Source organism: Thalassophryne amazonica, chromosome 7 (genome assembly GCF_902500255.1).
Source record: "Thalassophryne amazonica chromosome 7, fThaAma1.1, whole genome shotgun sequence".
NCBI classification, from domain to species: domain Eukaryota; kingdom Metazoa; phylum Chordata; class Actinopteri; order Batrachoidiformes; family Batrachoididae; genus Thalassophryne; species Thalassophryne amazonica.
This window is the reverse complement of record NC_047109.1, coordinates 89180743-89205051: the sequence shown is the minus strand read 5'-3', so window position 1 is coordinate 89205051 and position 24309 is coordinate 89180743. Positions and strand designations below refer to the sequence as shown.

Genomic DNA, 24309 nt, shown 5'->3' with positions numbered 1-24309 from the left:
AGTTTGTAGCGTCAACAGCAGATGCTACTATTATTGTGAACACCCTTTTTTTTTTTTACTGAGAGCGCAATTTCATAGCCTTAAGAGTGTGCATATCATGAATGCTTGGTCTTGTTGGATTTGTGAGAATCTACTGAATCTACTGGTACCTTGTTTCCCATGTAACAATAAGAAATATACTCAAAATCTGGATTAATCTTTTTAGTCACATAGCACTACTATTATTCTGAACACTACTGTAGGTGGGTTCTGGAACTGGCCAGGAGAGGTCAAACTTGCCAAAGGTTAACATTTACATTTTTCACTCCAACTTGCTGCACACACGGAGGTGGTTTCTCAAATTGCCCAGGCAAGGTCAACCAGAGGTGATTATCAAGGTCAAACCAGGTGTCACAGGTGGAATTACATACATCCTTCTAAAAGTGTTTCAGTGATAATTTGTTGGAATAAAGGACATACTGTAGGCTGACAAATCAGTTTCAAACAGACTTTATTGGTTCATATTAGATACATAAAACCCACTAAAAATTAAACATGTCTACGAAGGAAATAACTAATGTTGAAATAACTAATGTTGAAAGAATTAAAGATTTAACAGAAGGCGTTCATGCACTGATTAACTAATAGCAAATTTCTGACACAAAAACCCAGTTATAAGAGAAATGAAGACAAAGACACCTCATGTAAAACTAATCTATACTGTACAGAAAGTATCAAGGCTTTCACAATATCATTGGCTTCAGTTATTCTAAAATAGATGATCTGATGATATATTTATATATAATCACAGAAGGTTTTTTTTTCCTGACTGCATATAGTGCACCAAGGCTGCTTTCTAAAAATTAACATGAGTGGTACAATGACGTTTTTAGTGGGGAAGCATTTTGTTGGATGTGTTCGGATGAAAGTCAAGTAAACACGTATCTCGTTCCCTGAAGTGTTACATCCTGCTAACAGATCTGTGAGAGCTGAGTGCTGAAAGTCAGTATTTAACAACAGTCTTAACCCCCTGAATTACTCCTCAAATCCAAAAAGAAATTCATTAATTTCTTTTAAAATACAGCTGATTCCTGGGATATACAATGAATTAAAACATCACAGATCTCAAAGTGCTTGTCTAAGCTGAATTAAAGAGACAGTACAAGCCTAAAAAGTGAATCTTCACACGGTTACATGCAGATGGAGTTTAGACAGAAAGCAGGTGGGCTGGATGTGCTGACTCTCCACGTCTAGTCAAAGCTGAGTGTCTGGCCGTCGAAGTGAGTGAGCACGTGATTTTCAAACACCTTCTGATCGCAGTCCAGCGGGAACTGCTCGCTGCACATGGGGCAGATCTTCCAGTGGCTCTCCACGTGCTCCTCAAACTTGCTCTGGTCGTAGTTGGGTGGGAAGATGACCTCACACAGCGGACATCGCTTCATGTCCATGCTGCATGTGGGACAGAAAATGGGACAGCAGAAGATGAAACAGGTGGAGAATGCCGGCGTTAATAAAGAAGTGAAGTGGGAAAACCAGGAGCGCAGGCTAATAAAGAGCATCTGACACGACGTGGGTGGTACTGTTGGCGGAATAACACTGAAAAGAGAGCTGTGCAGCAGAACAAACACTTTACACGTTATAGCGCACAGCTCTGAACTGTAGGGAGCAACGACAGTTTAACAGCATTCATGAGAGATTTAGTTATTGTGCGTGCTACCTGGGATCAAAGCAAAAGGCAGTTTGTGCATCGTTCACAAATTGGCTGCGAGTTTCAGTCTCTGCGGGCTGTTCATTGGTTATGCCCTGTGAAAGACATGAAGGAAATAAATCACAATATTAAAATAAATAAAAGACTGAAGCACAAGATGCACATGGGGGGAGGGTTACATTGTTGTTGCTTGGCTTTTCCTCTGACTCGTCCTGGCCATCAGGTCGGCTGTGGTTGCGTGTGGGCTGGATGCACACCACATTGCTGTCCCAGGAGGGTGGACCCACGGGGGGCAGCCTCAGCAGCTGGTCGTCTGAGAACTCATCATCATCATCATCTGCAGGAAGACAGTTCAGACAAAATGCTGCTGTGAATAAAAGCACATTTCTGAAACCTTTACTGGGTTGGAAAATTAACATTATCTATAAAGAAAAATCACAGATCACAATTTTAAACAAACAAACAACCTTTTGCATCTGAAATGGAGTAAGGGTTCCCATAATGCAGCTTGCTGGGGCTCTGAGAGACCAGCAGAGGGGTCGGGGTGTCCTGGGCGTAAGGAACTGGGAACTGCAGGAACAAAGGCACACTGGTTGGGATGTTGTCCAAACCGGTTTTCTCACCAGCTCCCTGATCTGCCTTCCTGCTGCTGCCCTTGTGCAGCTCCTGGGAGAATTGAAAGAGTTTAAACAAATTTGAAACTAAAGTCAGCCACACCCCACAAGACGATGCAATATTAACCCACATTACAACTCGATCTCAGAGAACTGCATGCTGTATTTTTACGTGTATGATGTAACTGCTTTAGGATTATACCTGCTCATGAGTGGACATCACAACTAGTCAAGCATGTCTAAAATTCCGGCGAAACCACCAGTGAAATATTTCCTGTATTACATCATGTCACATGTTGCATGGTGTTATGTACATGTTATTACAGGTAGACAGGCACACTGTCAGGCAAGCAGATACACATACAAAATGAAAAGAAAAAGAAAGCGGTACACGGAAAGATGTGACTTCAAATACGAGTGCATGATGTGTTCCAGGACACCCCCTCGAATCCATGGAGTGTTGCGCTCGGAATACTATTATGTGTGTGCATACAATGTAAAATTTATTCCACATGGTTTGATGCAACCCAGGATGTGTGATAAATAATTAAATAAGAAATAAATCTGAGGGCAAACTAAATCTGTTTTACGCTCAAATTTCTTTTATCCAGTTAAATACAGTATGTGTCAGCGCTCACATCGAATCAGAGTGCAGAGGAGATGCTTATCATCAGCATACAAACTAATCAACCGTGCAAACCAATCAATCAAATCATGGGAACAGACTACCCTGTGCGCACACAGCAGCATTTCAAGTGCTCACTGCAGTAAAACTTGGCCTCATTCTATATTTTTTTCCTCTTGATCATTCCGGAGCTCTGCATGGACCACAGATGGCACCAACTTGTGCAACTCACTCCGTTCTACTCCACTGCACAGAGCGAACTACCGTAGTGCAAACACCGTAATGTGTATGCTGTTACTTTGCGGTTCTTCTGCGTTACATTGAAACATTTATTATGCGGCAGTATTGAATTGTATCATCATGTAGCATATGGCTGGATTAAGAAGAACTAAAGAGTGCAAATTTGCACAAGCACCATATGCAAGTAAAGAATCGACATCTCTCCAAACCTCCCAGTATGAGAAAATACAACCACTGCTTACAATCAATTCTGAGCTGTGATTTTTTTTTCTTCTTCTGTCACTCGCACAAACAGTTTAATTAGCGGCTTCATTAAAAAACTCTTCTCGTTTCAAAGGGAGGCTGTTTTATTGATGTTTAGTTGCAGACGCCAACTTAATTTTCAGTCTAAACCCCAAATTGGGTCATTCGGCTGCTCTTAGCTGCAACAGTATTACCTCAAAGTGATATTTTCGGTCAGCGAGGACGTTGCTGTGGTCCAAAGTAATGGAATGGAAAATAAGAACTCATTTACTTTGCTTCTACAATTAGAGGCAAATTAAACACAGACCAGATTGGTAGAGGGAAAATGACATGGGAATGGCACTTTTCAGGGCATTTTTAGAGTGAAAGAAGTCTATAAAAGAGAAAATGAAAAAACTTACTAACCCCTTCCACTTTTTCCTTCTCTTTCACAACAAGTGCGAGTGTGTCCTTCAGTTCCTTCAGCTCTCTTCCTTTCTCAGCAACCTGGCTCTGTAGTAAAGGACAAAAATCAGCAATCAAGGTTTCTACTCCCACATCTTACACATGCTTGGAAGGGGGAAAAATAAAAAATAAAGACCAGAATAATGCTACACATCAGGTCATGGTATTAATTAATCATAGCCGTTAAAGGGACTGACTTACAGATAAAAGTACTCAAAAAACACAAGAAACACCCGTTTCAGTTCCACCGAAACAATAATCACATATCTTGCTGATCTGATCCAAGCACAACATTTTCATTGTAACCAGAAACGACTCAAGCTTTGCTCATCACCATAATCTAACAAAAAGAGCAATAAAGACCTCACAGGCCTAACTGCTCAAAAACAACACCATCAGAGAGCAGAGTAACAGCCTCACAAGTCTGATCCCTGAGCTAGAACAGCAACACACACACACACACACACACACCCCACTCTGGTTCATAGAAGCACTGAAGTTTCTCTTAGCTGACAGGATGAGTGCTCCACTAACTGTCTGTACTGTGAACTGTCTGTAGTCTTTACTGACCTTATAGCGATCTTCTTCCGCTGCAAGTAGCAGTTTCAGGTTCTCATTGGCCTTCAGCTGCTCTTTGAATTTCAACTCCATCTTCCCCAGCTCATCAGCAAACATGCAGCTACGCTCCTTCTCCTCCTAAAGAGAAGCCGGAGATTAAAAACATCTGTTTCAGACTGTTCTCCAATAGACTGTTCCCTTAGTTTTGCGTAATTGCACTGTACTACATATATATGTGGTGGCACAATGCAAACAATTAACTTGCCATCAACATTTGCTTGCACTTCCTGTACTTGTCATTCCTGTCAGAAGCCTCTCTGCTGATGCCTTTGAGCTTATCCTGGATGATGGCCTCCAGCATGGGATCAGCAGAACCTGGACTCCCTATGAAGCCAAGAAGGTTTGCAACAAAGAGGAGCAAAATTAACTTTTTAAAAGGGACTGAAATTTTAACACGGCCAGACACTCAGCTTTGACTAGACGTGGCGAGTCGGATTTTCTTGCCTGGATCCCCTACAGATAATTTTATGTGGTGAGTGAACTCAAATACTCAAAAGACTGACAGGAAACGGACTTCAAAACCAGATGTATTGAAAAGATGCCTTCACTGAATGAACAGAGAGTCTCTACGACAGTGCTGGGGTCTTTGAGCAAGCGTCCTCCCTACGTTGCATACAAGAGCCCGGACATAGAGCCTGCCTAAGTTTGTAAGCCTGCCCTTGACCGACCTCCAGGTGCGTAGGCCTTGCCCTATTGTATGGATCAGTACAGTTATGTGATTGGATGTAGAGTGTTGCATTTGACATTTATACGCAGGTGACATGCTTGCGTTGTTTATCTGAACGGTATGTGTTATATCAAAACTTTATGCTGCCTGTGTCTTGTGTCAGCGTGATAAGCGAAGAACAGAATATTTCACGACGCCTGTTGCTCCAGACGGAGATATGAAGACCTTAGTTTTATCATTTATGTAAGCTGTGTCATCAAGTGGTCTGAGGACAGTTGTCATGGAACATTTTATCCAACAACACCTAACATTTTAAAACAATCCTGATAAAATAGCAGTGACTGTGGAGGGAACTGACAAGAGGGAGATGCCACCAAGACACGTCTGAAGGAGTTACAGGCTTCTGTGGCTATGACTGGAGTGACTTCATGGACAGAGTTTGTATCTTGCATCACCAGTTATACAGCTTCATGATGGAGTGCCACAGGGAAGCATTTTCTTAAAGAAGAAAATGTGAAATTTAAGCTGTCATTTTTCTTGTATGAAGCTGCTTCTCTGTTCCATTCCACCATGCAGTTGTGACTCTGTAGAACTTATCCAATCACAGTCACAGAAGTCTGTAACTCCCTTCAGGGTTGTCATGGGTGTCTTCCCTCAATAGTACCCTTTCTTGTAAAGTCAATCAGTATTTGAGAACTGCCTACTCGAGACAGATTTACCATGGAGTATCATACTTTTAGAAATTCTTAATAATTAATGTAAAGGTTCAACACAGCTTCACCTACTTGGAAATGTTCCTGTATCCTTCCCCTGACTTGTCTAATGAAAATCTTTATATTTAGTTTGTCCAATTACTTATGGGGTATGAAAATTTAGGCACTACATATAAAAATGGCTGTATTTCCTAAATGGTGAATGCAATATTTTTGTTAAACATCTTGAATTCAATCTGAAAGTCTACACTACAAGCACATCTTGAGTGTTCATTTCAACTTCATTGTGTTTGTGTACAGAGGCTAAAGTGCAAAAAATGTACCACTGTACAAGCACTTATGGATCTGGGAATTCTGCAGATCTGCAATCCAATACATCAAAGCCCCCCCCCCACACACACACACACATACATCCAAAAAAATAACTAAATTAAATAAAAATAGAGGTCATAGTTTTTAAGTTAGATTCACTATATAGATTTACTATTTTATATGCAGACTTATCCAATAACAGTAACATGTCCTATGACAGGGCAGATGATTTTCAAGGTAAATATTTAACCAATCTCCCACATACTGTTATAAACCTGCCAGTGCTGGACATATAATAACATTACTAACATTACTGTAACATTATTAACAATACTGATTTTTCACATCAGTCCCACAGTAAATTCAATAGTCCATACTTTAAATTAAATCTGACTTGGGTACCTGGTACAGATGTGTCTGGACTTGCTGATGGAGGGATAGTTGTAGTTTCATGTGCTGAGCTTTTTTTCTGCTCCTTCAGACAAGAAAAATGAAAGAAATGGAAGGCATTTTAACTCCGGGTTCATCTATGAAGATGAGAGAAACACATCTGGTACCAGATAAGTCACTGATTTCTGTCAGTTGGAAGAGGTGCATCCAGTCCTCCTTGTTTGCACATGGTGGCACTTACCCCCTGGTGCTCAGAGACCTTAGCCACTTGTTTTTGCAGACGCTGACATTCCTTGTATTTCTCCTTGTAGTGTTCTGCAGCCATGTGCAGCCGTAGCTTCAGGTCTTCCACCTCTTTCTGCAGTTCTGCTACAACAGCAGGGTCTGCAACAGCTTCTTCTTCTGCTTTGGCCTAATGAAAAAGAATTACAGCCAAGTGCAACAATTCCAAATGTAATAATTCATAAAACTACCCTAACAATGGAGAATGTGTACACATAGTACAGCATAAAATGTTGAAGAAAAATTCTTAAAAAATTCTGATCCATGAGATGTTATTATCAAGACAAGCACAAAATTATTTATTATAGTTGGACAATACAGGCATTATTTACCGTCCTTTAATATGCAGTACACAGTTTCTCCGGGAACCATCACCTTATTGTGGTGGAGAGGTTTGTGTGCTCGTATGAACCTGAGAGCTATGCTGTCTGAAGCCTTTGTGCTCCTGGTAGGGTCCCATGACAAAGTGGTCTCAGGCGAGGTTCCAGACTAAGAATGGTTCACAATGATGCAATGAAAGAATAAGGCAGAATAAACATGACCTGGGCCAGAGGAAGCCCGGGGCCACTGTCTGTAGCGAAGCCCGGATGGAGGGCCTGTCAATGAGCGCCTGGTGGTGGGGCTTGCCACAGAGCCCGGCGGTCTGGCACAGCCTGAAAAGACAATGTGGACTTTGCACCAGCAGGGGGAACCGCTGGGGTAGAGTGCGCCCATAGGTGGCAGTGAAAAGTCGAGGGCCTACACTTTCACTGCATCAGACTGGAGCGAGGTGGAACATCTGATATAGCTTTTGGCAGAGAAAGATGAAATGTGCAGGTTAGGAGTCTCTGAGGACTAAGGCTGCCCAAGGTGTGAGGCACCGGGCAGGTGTGAGGATACTCATGAGCCCCCGGCTGAGCGCTGCAACATTGGAGTTTACCCTGGTAAATCGGTGCAGCAAGGACGGTGCTGCATTCACTCTACCGTACTGTTGTGACGAAAAGAGAGCTGAGCCAAAAAGCGACGCTCTCGATCTACTGGTCAATCTTCATTCCTACTCTCACCTGTGGTCATGAATGTTGGGTCTTGACCAAAAGAACTAGATCGCAGGTACAAGCAGCTGAAAATGGGCTTCCTCAGGAGGTTGACTGGTGTCTCCCTTAGAGATAAGGTGAGACGCTCGGTCATCCGTGAGGAGTTCTGTGTAGAGCCACTGTTGCTTCGCATTTAGAGGAGCTAGCTGAGGTGGTTCGGGCATCTGATAAGGATGCCCCCTGGGTGACTCCCTAGGGAGGTGTCCCACACAGTCAGAGGTGGTTAATGTGGCCCAGGAAAGGGAAGTCTGAAGCTGGAGCAGTTGCCCTCGCAACCCAGTTCCAGATAACCCGTTGAAGATGAGCGAGTGAGAGTAATATGCAGTATGTTATTGAGGTGTATTTATTTTCTTATCTTAAAAAAAGATTAAATTCAAAATAAAATTAAAAAACATTTTATTTATGAAGGAGGGATGATTTGAAATAGTAATTTTTAAATACTTATGATCATAAGGCAATGGCCTGATCAATTTAGTCAGCCGACCTGTGACTGTGTACCCTATTACCAAATCATTAGCTGTTTACATCCAAAACAATAAAATAAAATAAATAAAACAAATACAATGATTTTTTTTTTTTTCTTCACCTGCTTATTCCTGCTCAGGGTCATAAGGCACCAGAGGTTTTGCCAGCATGTACTGTGCTAACTCCTAAAACATGTTACTAGTCCATAAGTTTAACAAACACTCATACATCGCTGACATCTACTCAACCATAAACACATATATAAATAAATATAACAAATTTAATGTCACAAAAAAATAAAAATAAAAACGCTGACATGTCTCCTCCTTACTGCTTCGTGCTCGGCCTCTGCCTTCATCTGCTCTACCAGGCGCTCCAGACAGAGGCACTGGGCCTGAGCTTCAGCCTTGGCCTGGCGAAGAGCATCAGCTTCCACCTTCATGTGGTAGAGATCAGACATGGTGCGATCACGGGCGCTGGACGCATCCCTCAGCTCAGCTGCTAACAATGACATCTGCTGCTGGTTGGCTTGGAGTTGCTCCTCCCTCTGACGCAACTGTTCCTTTAGGGCCTTCATATCGCCCTGCAAGACAAACACATTTTAGAGGAGAAATACTACAGCGTGGCCATCACTGGACAAGCAACTATTCTGATATCCAACCTTAGTCCTCAGAGACTCCTAACCTGCGCATTTCATCTCTCTCTGCCAAAAGCTGATTAGCTCAGTCAGGCATCAGTTAGCTCTTGACTGCCTGAGTGTGCCTGGTTACGATAATCAGCTTTAGTTTGTGAACAGAGTGATGGAAAATGTGCAAGCTAAGAGTCTCTGAGGACCAAGGCTGGGAATCACTGATATAAACAACACATCTGCCACACATGTCCATGCCAAAGAAGTACATTACTGGAACACTAGCATGGCTCGGGATTCAAAGTCTGCCTCCTTTTGCCATTGTGTAGACTGTCTGCTGTGTCAGTGTTTTATAAAAATGTATACAAAGGAGTTATATATGTACATAAAGGGCCCCATCATCTACCAAAGCAGCGTGCTGTGCAGACAAGTGCCTATGCTAGCTTCCAAGCAACAGAGTTCTCTTTTTCAAACCTAGCTTCCATGTTTTTAAATTGCAAATGCAGAGGCGCAAATTTGTGCACTCAAGGTTGGTCTTAAATTGAAGCGTGGTCAGGTGCAATGCTTGTGCACTGGTATTGTGAGGTAGCAGAAATTGGTTGCATCACAGAACAAAAAATCTGGTGTGAAGTTGAACACTGCTTTTCTGGCATTTATAAGATGCAATATTAGGATAAGCCTTACACAGACGGGTTCATGACTTGCATGCACGCAACTTGTACACAGTGAAACTGAATCAAAAACAATGAAACAAAATAAACAAATGTAAAGACAAGAATTCAACTTACTGCTTCACTTCAGGGAGATTTGGTGGCTCTCACTTAAGTCTGCTGTCTAAATAGCAGTACACCAGGTTCAAGTGCACACTGGCTATTAAAAGGGATGACAATATAATATTGCACCCAAAAACACAACCAGGACTAATTAACTGATTAAATAAAACTCCTTTGCACCTTACGTCTTAATTTCTGCTCAGGTTATGTACCATGTAAATATTGGAATTGGATATGTCTCAAACGCACTTGGGCTATGCACTTTAGAATTGAGTCCTGACAACCAGTGCATACCTACCACTCCAAAGTAAACACCTATCTGTCACAGGCACGGAAGATGACGTCACGATAAACCCCAGAGTGAAAAACATGGACAATTCAACTAGCATATGCAAGTGTAGGTGTGATTAAAGCTTAAAAAATAAATATTCTTTCAATTAATAATCCCCTCCCCCAAAAAATATACACACATGTGCACAGATTATGTGTACAATATAACAAGAAAAAATAAAATAAGATAAAATAAGTTTTTTTAAATACTCAGTCAAAATATAAGTTTGACAATATAACAAATATATTTGTACCATGAGGGAGACTTTGGCCAATATCTCTCTGTGTTGCTTCTCCTTTTCAGTGAGACAGGCCTGCATGCGCCCCACCTCCTCTTTAAACTGGGCAATGGTGTTTTCCTTGTTTACATCCACAGACTTAAGCAGCTGCAGCTCAGCGCTCAGCTTAGTGTTCTCCAGCTCTCGGTTTTTCAGGTGAATCTGTTGCCCACAAATACACAGAATAAGTTATAAAACTGATTCATAGGCTTTGCCTCATTTATAAAACAGTAATCTAAAAGAGCATATGAGTATTAAAATAAATGTTGCATGACCTCAACTACACAACACAGACTGAGGCGGGCATATCAAGTTCCCCATGTGGAAGTGCACTACTGTGATGGCACAAGTTAAATTAGGTATGGCTTTTTGGTTCTGTTTCCGTGGTGACAGTACGATACGTGGCACACCCAGTTCCTTAACAGTGCCCACCACAACAAAGACGCAGAAATATCAGACACACTTGAAAAAAAGACTAGAAAAAGGGGAAATAAGGCCTCTTAGACTACATACATGTGTAAGTGTGCTGAATGTCAGCAATAACAGCGAAAAAAGATGATGCTGTATCAGACCACAATTTGGTGGAAATCTAACATCACAAAAATACAGTAAACTGCACAGCTCATAATGCTGTCAATAAGCCTAACAGTCTACAGAACCGCTTAACCTGCCTGACTTTGGATCAGTAATACATATGATCATCGAGTTGAAACATGCCCTCTGGTCTGTTTTCAGTTTCATATAATAGAATGTTGTTTCTAAAGCAAAATTAAGGAATTTTGCTTTAGAAGCAGAAGTTGTAAATGATATTCTGAAGTGATTTATGCTAATTATTCCTTAAACCCTGGTTCTACTGCAGACATTACCTTGTAGAGTTCTTTTTCATCTTTTTCATTCTTCAGATGAGATTCAAGAGCATCCTTCTCTGTTGTAATTTTCTTCACTCTATCTTTCAGACTGAGAAATCATTATAATTGTTAGTCATGAATTGTAACAATCCTCACATAGCCATGTTCAAAATTTACCATATGTGATAACTCGCTAGATTGTACAGTAAGTGGGGGTCTTAATCACATCTGGTTTCCTGCAGTTGTAAGGCCAGTGATCAGTGTAATATGAACCACAAGCAGGTTTTTGTGAGCAAATAATAATAATAATAATAATAATAAAAAGAAGTGCAGTTTCTCACTTCCTTCTGACTTGGAAACAAAGGCTCAGCTAAAACAAATAAGAAAATTATAAATATCAAGAGTGCACATAAAAAGATAAATGATTTACATGTGTACTTTGATTTTACATGATTAAAAAAAATGCCCAAATTACATAACTGTCTTACGTATCTCAATTTGAAACATAAGAAAAATGGCTTTTATATAGCAATACGACCTCTTAAAGCCAGACTCATCAAAAATAAACATGAAATTCTCCTGCTTACAAATAAAAATAGCCACCTGTCCAACTCTGTTTCTTTTTGTAGGCCTTTCTGGGTGACTCCAATCAGGTCCTCTTCTAGCTGTACGACTCTGGCTGTGGCCTCCTCCAGACGCCTCTTAACTTCCTCTTTCTCCTCTTGCAAGGCCTGAGAAGAACAGTGTGCATCCTGGGAAACATTCAAATGTTTTGGGTCATTAGAAAAGTAATGACACCACCACCACTGTGGATCAATGTGAACTAAGTAAAAAAAACATAAGCACAAAACAAACTAGTACTACACTCCAGTGGACTTTAAGAGTTGTATCTGCCAACACTACTGCTGATTTGATTCTCATTTTTATAATCTGACATTAAAACTTTATCTGATTAGAATTATTACCAAACATTTTCTGCATAAAATATGAATAGCTTTGACATGGTAAATATTATAATTTCCTCAACTGTCACCATGTGTAAGTCTTAAATTAAAGTAGTGGTAAACATGTGCACCCCCCTTTTTTTGGGGGGGGGGGGGGTTGCATTTTGTTTCCAGACAGAATGCTCATACCACATAAAAGAAATCGTGTCGTTGTAAATTTAGGAACCACAAAAATCTGCATTCTGGTTTTCATCTTACAGCCAATTTAAACCAGCGGATTTATGGCAACAACACAAATTTATACAAATGCTGCTTGAAACATATTTAACATTCTACTGTAAAAAAAAAAAAAAAAAAACTGAATTCAGACTATCACAATACACATACTGGGGTCAGACATTCATTTTTTGGTGCATTTTTGAACACCTAGGCATCTTTACATCTAGCCTCTAGGGGGTGCTAATAGACTGTTTGGTCAAATCCAAATTTAAACTTTGAAGAATTACAATCAAAGGAAAACAGCATCAATTATACCATTCAACTTTTTTTTCTTGTTGTACTCCTTTAACAACCAGACTGAGCTACAATTTGCAAGGGTTTTTTTTAAATTCCCCAACAGCAACAAAAACAAAATCCATCTGAAGCAGTGCTTCTGCTAAGCATCTAAGTGCTGCTCTAGTTTCCTCAGCACTGCATGTTTTCCTCCTTTCTCTGTTTTGTCAGAGCTTAAAAAAAAAAAAAAAAGTGTTTCAGCTGATCTGGAGCTGATGCTGTCCAGCTCGACTGGCAGAACCTTGTCCTTACTGCTGGCAACTAATAAGTGACAGAAAAAGCAGATCCAGTCCATCTCCAGCTTACTTGGTTCTCTCGTCTCAGCTGCATACATGTCTCCTCCTTCTGCTCACACTCCTTCTGCAGGTTCTTCTTCTCAGCTTCCAGCTGCTCCTTCTCCTGCTGCAGGACATTCACATTTTTCACCAGCTCTTCTTTCTCTCTTTGGGCTTCTTCCACCTTTTGCTGCAGACAGAGAGATATTGGCCAAAAATCACTTCATGATTCACTTAACTAGTACTGTATACCAAATAAGATGTGGGGATGCTGATGCACCAAGTAGTGCTGCTGAGGCAAACTTTACCTCCAGCAATCCAGCCTTGGTGGTGACCACCAGTATGTCAGAATTACATTCATCTTCTACAGTCAACAGCTCATCTTCTGATGGGCTGTTAGCACGAAACTGGAATGGTGTGCTGGCACCCCGGATCTCCCCTTTGTGAGTGACATAGCAGAACTGGTAGAACTCACCATCATCACTGGGCACATAATATCCTACGGAAGAAAAAGACTCAGTATACAACAATGCAGAGGAGTGAAGGCAGAGAGTTATTAATTACCTCAGAATAACTGCAGAACATTATAGCACTCAGCTTAGCTCTTCAGTCAAACCAGGACATTCTAATATTATATTCCATCATGATTCCCTACTTTGAAATGTCAACAGATCAATAATAAACGTGACACCTGAGGAAATATGCAGTTGTGATCACCAGAACCTGGTGATTCCCTATACTGTCTTGAAAGTGAGAGTGTCATCCACGCTGAACAAGTACTGGTGGTGTATGTTTCAGCACCATTCATGCAATGGATCTGTTTCAGACCCCATCTGGCAACCACTCACGCAGACCTGTTCTCTCTAAAAACAACCATCTATCAGCCATAGTGAGGTGGGTGTCCCCTTGGCCTGGACCAATTCCTGAGGTCTTCAGCAAGAAGAAACCTGGCTGTTTGAATGACACTTTAAAAAGTATGCCACATGGCCCAGCGCTGCAGCTGTTATTCCCTCAAGATGAATGTAATAATATTCATTTGTAATTCCCTGAGCATCTGATAATTTTAATTTAATTTACAATAAACTACAGTACACTATAGAATTAGGGTATTTTGACTAAAAAGGTAGTGTTTATCCCCCCCACCCCGAAATGATGAAACAGATGAACAAAATTGACATTTCTTTACTTCTGCACCATAAAAAACTAATGTATTTTCTGGACTATAAGTCGCGTTTTCATTTTTAACTTGATTTGCTGGTCCTGCGACTTATATTTCTAAGCAACCCATATGTGAAAAAAATACTGCATTATTATCTGTGGCACCATCTGCACACATGACAAAGAGCTCTTGTATATTGATCAGAAAGCGGTACTGTAATTCAGATTCTAGTGCAGAAGGTGGCGGTAACGCCCGCCCCCGTTTACACAGAGTCCGCGACTGAGCTGCGATCGAAAAATGGCCTTTGCTCGCCGTCACTCTGACTAACTCCCACTGGGGTTGCAGGCTGGTCACAATAGGGTCTCCATGGTCGGAAAAAAGATTCCTCTTAGTCACCATCACTCCCCATCGGTCTCCAACAGGTGTGAGAGTGTACTGAACTGTTTAAAACACTCGCACAGAGACATGGGTCTCATAATCTGTCTTGATAAACTTTCACGTCTCTACTCACTCTCAACTTGATCCTACGGGTCATAATAGATTTTCAAATGACTCTGCATGGGGTTGCATTAATGATTGTGGAAATCAACATATTTTTTAACTCACATAATTCAGTCGTAATGCAAGCTTGGTATAAATGCAAAAAACAGATCACAACAGAGAACAGCCAAGACTTGTGTCAGTTGACAAAATGTTATGATCTTGTAGGTCTCATATAGATCTCAGTCCAGTGTAAACGGGGCATAATGTACCATTAAGCTGGATGCCAACCGCCATAAAACAAGAAGAGCTCAATGACAAGGATATACTGAGTCTTACAGCCACAATGAAGTGGCTGGCTCTCCTTGTGCACAAATCATGCTCTCAAACTGAAAGACCACACCTTTGAAAAAAGAGGGAATATAACCGTCATACTAGTTGGAACTTCACTTGTTTGCACTGTGTGAGACAACAGCAGCAACAAGCAAAACAGCCAGGTTAAGGTTACTATGTTTTAAAGATATATAGGAGTTTTAAAATACATAATTACTTTTAGTGAGGTAAATATGAACATATTTACCTTTGAACAGAGCCATGAAATAGGATTTTTTTTTCAGTTCAGTAGCCACAAGAAGCAATTTACTCTGTCTTCTTTGTGACTGGCACAATAACATTAATTAGCATTAGATTCTGCTCACTAACATGGTGTTAGTGTTTACAATAATGCACTGTCTTAATTCATTTTGCTTCTTGTTGCTTGTAGCAATAGCACTGCATTTGAAAAATTAAATGCAACATAAAAACTGGTACAATGTCTACATAATTTTTCTTCTTCATGATACTTTATTAGACACAGGCGATGGAATACTCCAGTGCAACTTATATTCTGGAAAATACAGTAACCAATTATGAAGTTATAAGCATTTTAAAGTTATAAAACTGTATATTAAATTTAAACCATAGTCTGGTTTTGAAAAGATGTCAAAATTGTATGAAACTAAGGTGTAATCCTACCCTGAAACACCACTGTTATGTTGACTGCAGTGTCTTCCACATAGTTGTCAGGGAGAGGCGACCACAGGAATGTGTAATAGTCCCTCGCTGTGCTCCAACCAACCTGTGAGACAATGTAGGGAAATAATACAAGCAGTCACTCTACTGCGTCGGTGTAAAAAAACATGATGAAAGAACATGATTTCCTTGAATCCAGTGTGTCTCTTTCAAAATTTATGAACGTGGTTTCTTGCATTGCACTATATCCATTTAGTCACCCACTACAATGGTTACAAGCAGTAGTGGTTAGAGTTTATGTCAAACGTCCTCCCTTGCTTTGAGCAACATGTAAGCCTAAAATAGTTCATTTTAATCCCGATCAGTACTTCAGCTTGCTTTGTGAGACACATGCACTGAACCAGTCTACCGTCTGCACAAGGTCTGTGGGAGACAGACAGAGATGAAGTGCCAGAAGCAGCTCCTTTCAATTAGAAGAATCATACATAAAATTGGTTTATATAAATATGAAACTGTTTTTGTTGTTTGTTCTCAATATGCAAGACATTATAAAGTACATTTGGATCCAAACTGTAATACTTCTTTTTCAGACATATGTTGATCTCTGATTACTGATTCTGGTAATATGAGATCAAGAAAACTTGGTATCTGTGGGAGTCATATTTCCTTCGGGTGTTGTCTTTTGTTCCGTATCAGGTGTGCCCAGAGCCGGCATGGCTATGGAATTTGAGTTCCTTAAGGTGATGTTTGATTTCTGTATCACCTGTTAAGATGTTTCATTTACTGTAGTTGTTCTTCTCAAGTTGTTTTACATGTTGGCATTTCTTAAATAATATTCTTGGGGACTGGGTGATATTCTCCTAACAATGTGCTTTGGTGTGGAGCGTAAATCTTGTGGAGTTTTTCCAAACAAAACTGGGCTATATTTTAAATATTCTAACTTTTTTTGGGGGGGGGAGCAATGCTGCTGGACTTTAAAGTCCTGTCTGGTTTGGGATATATGTGGAGCTCTGGTACTGGGTTGAGTTTCTTCTCTCCCCCACCCACCAATTCTCATAATTGGTCAACTTGAAGTCCCACAACACCTTAGCTCTACTTTCTTACATCACTGGGTGTTGTCCACTTGGACTTTGTTACTTCCAGACAGTCTATCTGCTCAGATGTTCCTGTACACTATCTCAGCTAATTGTATTTGCCAGCTTGTATTTTACATTTAGCTTCTGGAACAGCTTGCTATTTGAAAGAGCAATTAACTGCTTAACACACACACACACACACTAGGTTTGAAGGAAAGATTAGGAAAATATAAACATTTCAGTGAATACATAATGTATCAGACATGCCAAACATAAAATATGCTAACATCTATTCATTTTTTATTTTTTTTAACCAAAAAGGTGACAATATCAGTAGTTTTAAGTAATCTTTGGGTTTTTAAATCTATGCCGAGATGATCATGATACTGTCAGACCCAAGCTTTAACTCTAAAAATTTCTGAAATTTGTATGTCTATGATTAAACCTTTTCACTCCTGCTCATTCAGGGCAGCACGAGGGCACGGTCCAGGCCCTCATCACAAACTGCGGCAATGTAGCTACAACTCCGTTGTAAAAGGAAGAGGAAAATAGGTGAAAATTTTATACATAGGGGACTTGAAAATGAAAGCCAAAATGTAATTATATACATTTTATGTGTTGTTAACTAATGGCTGATTTGGGGGAGTGGAGAAATACATCTTTACCATCAGTCTGGTGCCATAAAACTGTCAAACAATGTCACAGCCACATTGAAGTGGCTGGCTCTCCATGTGCACAAGAACAGATCCACAACAACCCTAGTCACATTTTATCAGCTATGACACCCTCCCCCCCCCCACCCAAGAAATTGTCATGGAAAAATTATGCAATTTTTTTTTTTTTAATCAAACTGCTTCTTAAAAAATATTCATGCGAGTAGATGCAATGAAATATATAGACTTTCTGCAGAGTTACAACAGATTTTAATGTAATTAGAATACATTCAGCATATTTTTCTTACCTGTGTACAAACAGCCTACAGGTACAATACTGTGTGTTAATCCAGGCCACAGACAGAAGGCCGGAGTCCTCAAAACCTCATAGTTGTTACTACTGCAGTTACAGCCTCCAGCAGTAAAGAACAGGAAGCAATTAAAGAGTGCACCTAGTTAGTGAGTGTCATGACTGAAGACTAGCCCTCCCCATTCCACTAATTAGAACAGCAGAGGTGGTGGTGGGTGAAAAGTCTGAGAAGAACCCTTTCACTTACAACAGAACAAAAAGACAACAAAAGCAGTAGGAAAGAGTGGAAAAACAGAAACCAATGCCCCTCAGGCTTGGAAAGGTTTTATTTATTTTGAGGCCACAACTAAAGATTATTTCCAGTATAAATTTAACAGTTTATTTTCTTGATTAATCAGTTAGTTGTCTGGGCAATAAAATGTGAGTAAATAGTGAAAAATACTGATCAGTGTTTTGCAAAGTCCAAGACATCATCCTCAAATGTCTTGTCTAATTACATACAGTCATTCAAGCGGTACACAAGGCTCCCTGAAAGAGACCTGGTATCAAAAGACATCTATGTCTTTGATAGTGGTGGTTATCCTTTAAAAATCAGACAATTCCAACTCTGGCAAACATAATGCAGCAACAGTACAACCTCCAAGAACAGACAAGACAAAATGTGATTACACATACATACTTCAGTGTACAAAAAAAAAAAAAAAAAACATGCTGCCAAAAGCTGATGGCACTACTGCTGTGAGATTATGTATAGTCATATTGTCTGAATTTAGGGGAAAGTTGTTCATGAATCACAGAGAGGTTGTACAGAGAGACAGGCTAATTATAAAGCAGTTTTTGCTTTCTCAGGCCGGTCTGACTACCTGTCTCAACAGCTCATGCCTTGCACCATGCTAAGTATTCCAAAGTCTAAGAGCCAAAGTTGCTTTTGGCCTGTGTGAAAACATGAACAACCTGGCTCCCACCTATTTATTATCAATAGTGAATTTGAGTTTGGCATTACTTAAAAAGTAACCTCTTAGAGACTGCGAAGAATTATAGCTCATTTCACAGTAAGTAAAATTCAACTGCGACTAATACGTCATATTTCAAGTAATTAAAGTCATTTAAAACTCATGTATCCCATCCTGGACTACCCTGCATCACTCTACATTCTAAAATAACTGGGATCCAAACACTCCCACAACCATGAAGCCCTTGAGAAATGGTGTAGCACGAAACCATGAAGCACACAATCTGCACTGCATGTGTGAGAGCTAAAGTAAACTAAACACATATTATGGTACTGACAGAGATGCACTACATCTGCCAAAAGTATTGCTACATACGCAAACAGAAGAGCTGCGGACACCAAACAAATCATCTGTCAGCACACAGGAACCGCTATGATCCTATGCTCAGCCTTCTCCACTTCAAGTCTGCATTTGAGAAGCACAACAAATTAGTGATTATAACATATTGTGATAGTTGCTGCCTTCCTTACATCTAAAAGGTGGAAATGAGCAAAAACAGAATCCTGAATCCAGAATTTCAACAGCTGCAAAAAATACTCCCAAAAATTACATATAATACCATACTGAAATTGATCAGACAACTGCATATTTGCACAACTTGTGAAGACTCAGAAAAATGCAAAAGCATAAACACTGTTCAGTAAATTACTGACAAGAGAATGGGCCTTATTTTGAGCAGAACACAAATGCTTTTGGGCAGGTTCCCCACCATATTACACAGCACTAAATGTGAGAGCAAACAGGATGATGTGGGCAAAAGAGCTGGATTACAGGTCTACATTATTCATGGATGTGTTGTGCTTATACCATAAAATCAGAAAAAGTGCAAAAGTACCACACACACACACACACACACTTCTAGCTCCAATTTTACACTGAACTTTATGTTCAACACAACCAATATGGTGCTACATTAACTGCACAGTCATTTATTTATTTTTCACTTTCTCCTGTTTATGTTTTGTCAGTACAACCCCCTCACACAAACTTTGGTATGAATTTGGTCGAGGTTCATACACATCATTGCCTTTAAACCAGAGAGCACCAAGTTCTAAGTCATTGTTATTAAGAGAGTGCATTGAGATGTGACAGGTTTTATAGCAAAGGAATGATTCTGTGCAGTGACACAGACTACGTTTACGAGGTCTGTCCAAAAAGTAACGGACCTTTTTATTTTTTTCAAAAACTATATGGATTTGAATCGTGTGATTGCATCAGCCAAGCTTGAACCTTCATGCGCATGCGTGAGTTTTTTCACGCCTGTCGGTTGCGTCATTCGCCTGTGGGCAGGCTTTGAGTGAGCACTGGTCCACCCCCCTCGTCAGATTTCTTTTGTCTGGGAAATGGCTGAGCGACTGCCGCTTTGCTCCATGAAATTTTTTTCAGAAACTGTTAGAGACAGCCAGTTGGAAACCATTAGAAAGATTCAGATGGATATCGGTGAAGATTCTGTCGGCGTCACGCAGATTAAGGAGTGTTAAAACCTTTTTAAAGACGGCCCACAGCGGCGGAGGGCGCGCGACGCACCGAGCGGCCATCGACAGGCTGGAACGACCAGATCATTTCTAAACTGAACGCTGTGTTGACCTGGGACATCGTGTGACTACCACAGAAATGGCAAGAGAGCTGGACATAGCACTTTGCGGCACATTCCACTGTTACAGGAGATTTTGTAATGAAAGACGTGCGGAGGATTTCGCGCGTCGGCATGGAGCCTCTCATGGCGCACAACAAAAACACACCTCCGTGTTGGAAGTCTCACAGGACATGTTGTGGCATGTCCAGCTGTTACACAATTTCTCGGATACTCAATCGACTGAAAGCCATCGAAGGCCGTCTGAGTCTTCTGAATGGTTTCCAACACGGAGGTGTTTTTTTTTTTTTGTTGCGCGCCATGAGCAGTTCCATGCCGACGCGCAAAATCCTCCGCATGTCTTTCATTACAAAATCTCCTGTAACAATGGAATGTGCCACAAAAGTGCTATGTCCAGCTCTTTTGCCATTTCTGTGGTAGTCACACGATGTCCCGGATCAACACAACGTTCAGTTTAGACATGATCTGGTCGATCCAGCCTGCTGTAGGATGTCTTTAAAAAGGTTTTAACAGTCCTTAATCCGCGTGACGCCGACAGAATCTTCACCGATATCCATCTGAATCTAATGGTTTCCAACTGGCTGTCTCTAACAGTTTCTGAAAAAGCTACAGTCTCTCAGCCATTTCCCAGACAAAAGAAATCCGACGAGGGGGGTGGACCAGTGCTCACTCAAAGCCTGCCCACAGGTGAATGATGCAACCGACACTTTTTTCAAACAGGAATTAACAGGTGCTTTGCCCTCTTCAGGTCGGTGGAGTGTCCTTGCCTCAAGTGGAGGAGTTTAAGTATCTCGGGGTCTTATTCACGAGTGAGGGACGGATGGAGCATGAGATCGATAGACGGATCGGTGCAGCGTCCGCAGTGATGCGGTCGCTGTATCGGACTGTCGTGGTGAAGAGAGAGCTGAATAGGGGGGCAAAGCTCTCGATTTACCGATCGATCTACGTTCCGATCCTCACCTATGGTCATGAGATTTGGCTCATGACCGAAAGAACGAGATCGCGGGTACAAGCGGCCGAGATGAGTTTCCTCCACAGGGTGGCTGGGCGCTCCCTTAGAGATAGGGTGAGGAGCTCGGTCACTCGGAAGGAGCTCGGAGTCGAGCCGCTGCTCCTCCACGTCGAAAGGAGTCAGTTGAGGTGGCTCGGGCATCTTTTCCGGATGCCCCCTGGATGCATCGCTGGAGAGGTGTTCCGGGCACGTCCCATTGGGAGGAGGCCCCGGGGAAGACCCAGGACACGCTGGAAGGATTACATCTCTCAGCTGGCTTGGGAACGCCTTGGGGTTCCCCCGGAGGAGCTGGGGGAGGTGTGTGTGGATCGGGAGGTATGGGCGGCTTTGCTTGAGCTGCTGCCCCCGCGACCCGACTCCGGATAAAGCGGAAGAAAATGGATGGATGTTAGTAGCTGTATGTGGTATTTGACATGCTGATGTAATATAGTATTGTGTTGTTAAGATTTATTCTATCATGATGTTATCTGAACGTATCAAGTAAAGCCTACTCCTAATGCAGTAAAAAGGATAAAAAAAATGGCATCAAGATAAAAACTGTGCAGCATAACAGTCATAAAATAGTGAAAATAGTTACTCACCTTGAATATGCCAACCCAGTCCTTTGGATGTGGTTTAATGAACTGTGTCAGGGTATAATGACACTCCAGTGCAGCATGGGGCAAGTAACTTTTTCCCACATTCTGAAAGATGACGTGGGCAAAGTTTGATGTGTCCATATTGTTGCCTAATAAAGTCCTGTCCATGAATAGTGCCATAAATCACTCAGCAATGGCTACAGAGAAAGAAGCAAGCAGAAAATACAGTATATTAGACAACTACAGAGACTAAATAACACAGACCAAGTGAACCAAAGACAATACTCAATTCTAAATGATCCGATGGTAAATGATCCTACCAAATAAATGACTAATTGCAACACAATTTAAAACTGACTTTAATAATAAACATTTTCATGTGGACTATTTCATTTCACTCAGGCTAATCAGGCATGATATTTAATCAAAGCCAAGATCAAACTATCCACCACAAGGTATTATGTCTTCCAAGAACATAATATTTTTGTGTCATCTGTCTAATTTTCTAATTAATAATCTAATTTTCTGGAAACTTGATGATGTCAAAGGGCATGGTATAGATCAAGGAAAAAAGATGCCAGTTCCAGGAACTGTTTTTCCATCATTATTATTTTTTGAAGACATAATGTAGACACTTTATTTCACTTGAAAAAGTCACAAAAATGTTGAAAAATGCCCTAGCTTCCAATGTTAAAGAAAGCTTTAAAGAAAATTCCTGGACCCACCGTCTTAATAATAAATAAATAAATAAATGTTTCTCCCTTGGTCAACACCCCATCCTTTCACAAAGGTTTGAGAAAATCTGTTTAGTAGTTTCTGCATAATCCTGCTAACATGTGCCTCTAGAGTTACAGAAATGTGTAATGTGTTGGTGAAAGTATATGCTCTTGGAGCACTTGCTAGTTAAAGAATAGGTTCACTGTTTTTCAAGTCAGACAATGAATAATTCATGTACCATTACATCATGCCTGGCACTGCTTAGCCTCAGTTGCCTCTTCAGCAGAGAGAAACAAATTAATGGTGCAACTTAACATTATGCTTACCAGTCCTACATCAGTCATTAAAGCCTGCTACCAAAAGAAGAGCCTTTACATACAAGGGAAACTGACCTCTGCATCTAATCCATTGCAGTTACAATTAGACACACAAGCCAACCACTAGGAGAAGTTATAACACAGGTGTCACACTAATTTAACACGGGTGTGATCTCTCAGAAGTATGACTTGACTTCACTCAGTATGAATTTTGCACATTGTGTCAATGAATGGTCTTTTTTTTTGTCTACGAATGGTCTGTGTCTATGAATTGTCCGGTTACTGGACAGCCACAAATTACAGGATAGGGACAAAGGTCTACACACACACACACACAAACACCATGAAATCAGGTGAACAATGTGAGATACACAGCATTTTTATATGGTCCTCTCCTATTCTGAAGGAACATAAGTAAATGGACAAACTAAATTCTCATTTTCTTGCAAACCATACACATCTGTTTTTAAATCCATGACAACTAAAATAATAACATCCTCAATTTTCAAATGTTTATGGACATGACTGGATTTATGACGTGGCTTTCACATTTCTTTACATAATTAACAAGGAATGAATTTTCTTATGTAACATACAGGCTTTATATTTTTATATTATTGAACTGTAACTTTGAAACGTTGCCAAGACAATCCATTTTGACAAAAAGTAAAGTAAATAAGTATTTACTTAAAAAAATAACATTAACGCAAGTTCAATTTCAAGATGATTCCATGGCATAATTTTCAAACCTAATACGGCCTAAAATAGTTCTCAGAAGAAGACAGCGCTGAATGTCTCGTTTCCCCCCACTCTATCTTACACCAAATACCAAAGTTACAGAGATGTGTGCAACGTCAGATATTAATTTGGTAAAACATAAATGTAATTGCTTTGACTTTGAATAGGCTGCTAACGTTACAAGCTACAAGGTTGAGGCCTGACTGAAGTTAGCTATAGCTAGCTTGCGCAGGTTATCAAAATAATTACAACACAGTTGCGTAGCATTTCATAAGAAATACGTGGGCGAACTTAATAAATATTTAAAGTTATGAAGGAAAATAATTACTTTAGTTAATCAATTACGTTGTTAATATCCCGAAAATTAGAGCTCAAGAGAGGACATCGTCAGCTAGTTAGCACTGCTATTCGCAAGGAAACACTACATAATCTCTCAAAACAATTGTCTTAGTATATAATTTTAAACACCAATTAAATTGCTAGTCAAATCCAGACAATAAGACTCACATGAACCCAGCTGACATGTTGTACAGAAGCTGGAAACCAAATGTAATCTAAAAACAGCTGTTGACGCAGTTGACGCAGTGCTTCCCCTTCTTCCCTTCTTCCTGGAACAACAACGACATACGTCACATCCGGAATGTCGAGCA

General features: G+C 40.5%; 1 protein-coding gene across 3 annotated transcripts; it reads right to left on the bottom strand.

The window, feature by feature from the left end:
• Positions 1-473: 473 nt before the first annotated feature.
• Positions 474-24309, bottom strand: tax1bp1b (Tax1 (human T-cell leukemia virus type I) binding protein 1b). Of its 3 annotated transcripts, none has more exons than XM_034175003.1 (18): positions 24167-24309; positions 21891-22084; positions 15655-15757; positions 13310-13500; positions 13033-13191; positions 11834-11982; positions 11249-11339; positions 10359-10544; positions 8690-8956; positions 6795-6965; positions 6566-6638; positions 4677-4795; positions 4424-4549; positions 3815-3901; positions 2155-2353; positions 1867-2024; positions 1697-1782; positions 474-1428 (listed from the first exon to the last, which is right to left on the bottom strand). In XM_034175003.1, exons 2-18 carry the CDS (start codon positions 22065-22067, stop codon positions 1230-1232), a joined length of 2541 nt encoding a protein of 846 aa, XP_034030894.1. In that variant the 5' UTR covers positions 22068-22084; positions 24167-24309; the 3' UTR covers positions 474-1229. The 3 variants fall into 3 exon arrangements, with proteins under 3 accessions (XP_034030894.1, XP_034030896.1, XP_034030895.1); XM_034175005.1 differs by having other exon boundaries at positions 1230-1428; positions 8705-8956; XM_034175004.1 differs by having other exon boundaries at positions 1230-1428; positions 13033-13188.

Coding starts and splice junctions, on each gene's coding strand:
- tax1bp1b (XM_034175003.1), bottom strand. CDS start 22,067: ATGGCACTATTCATGGACAGGACTTTATTAGGCAACAATATGGACACA. Junction 8,957..10,358: donor TGGCCAAAGTCTCCCTCATG/GTACAAATATAT, acceptor TTTGTCTTGCAG/GGCGATATGAAGGCCCTAAA. Junction 4,796..6,565: donor TCCAGACACATCTGTACCAG/GTACCCAAGTCA, acceptor TTGGCTTCATAG/GGAGTCCAGGTTCTGCTGAT.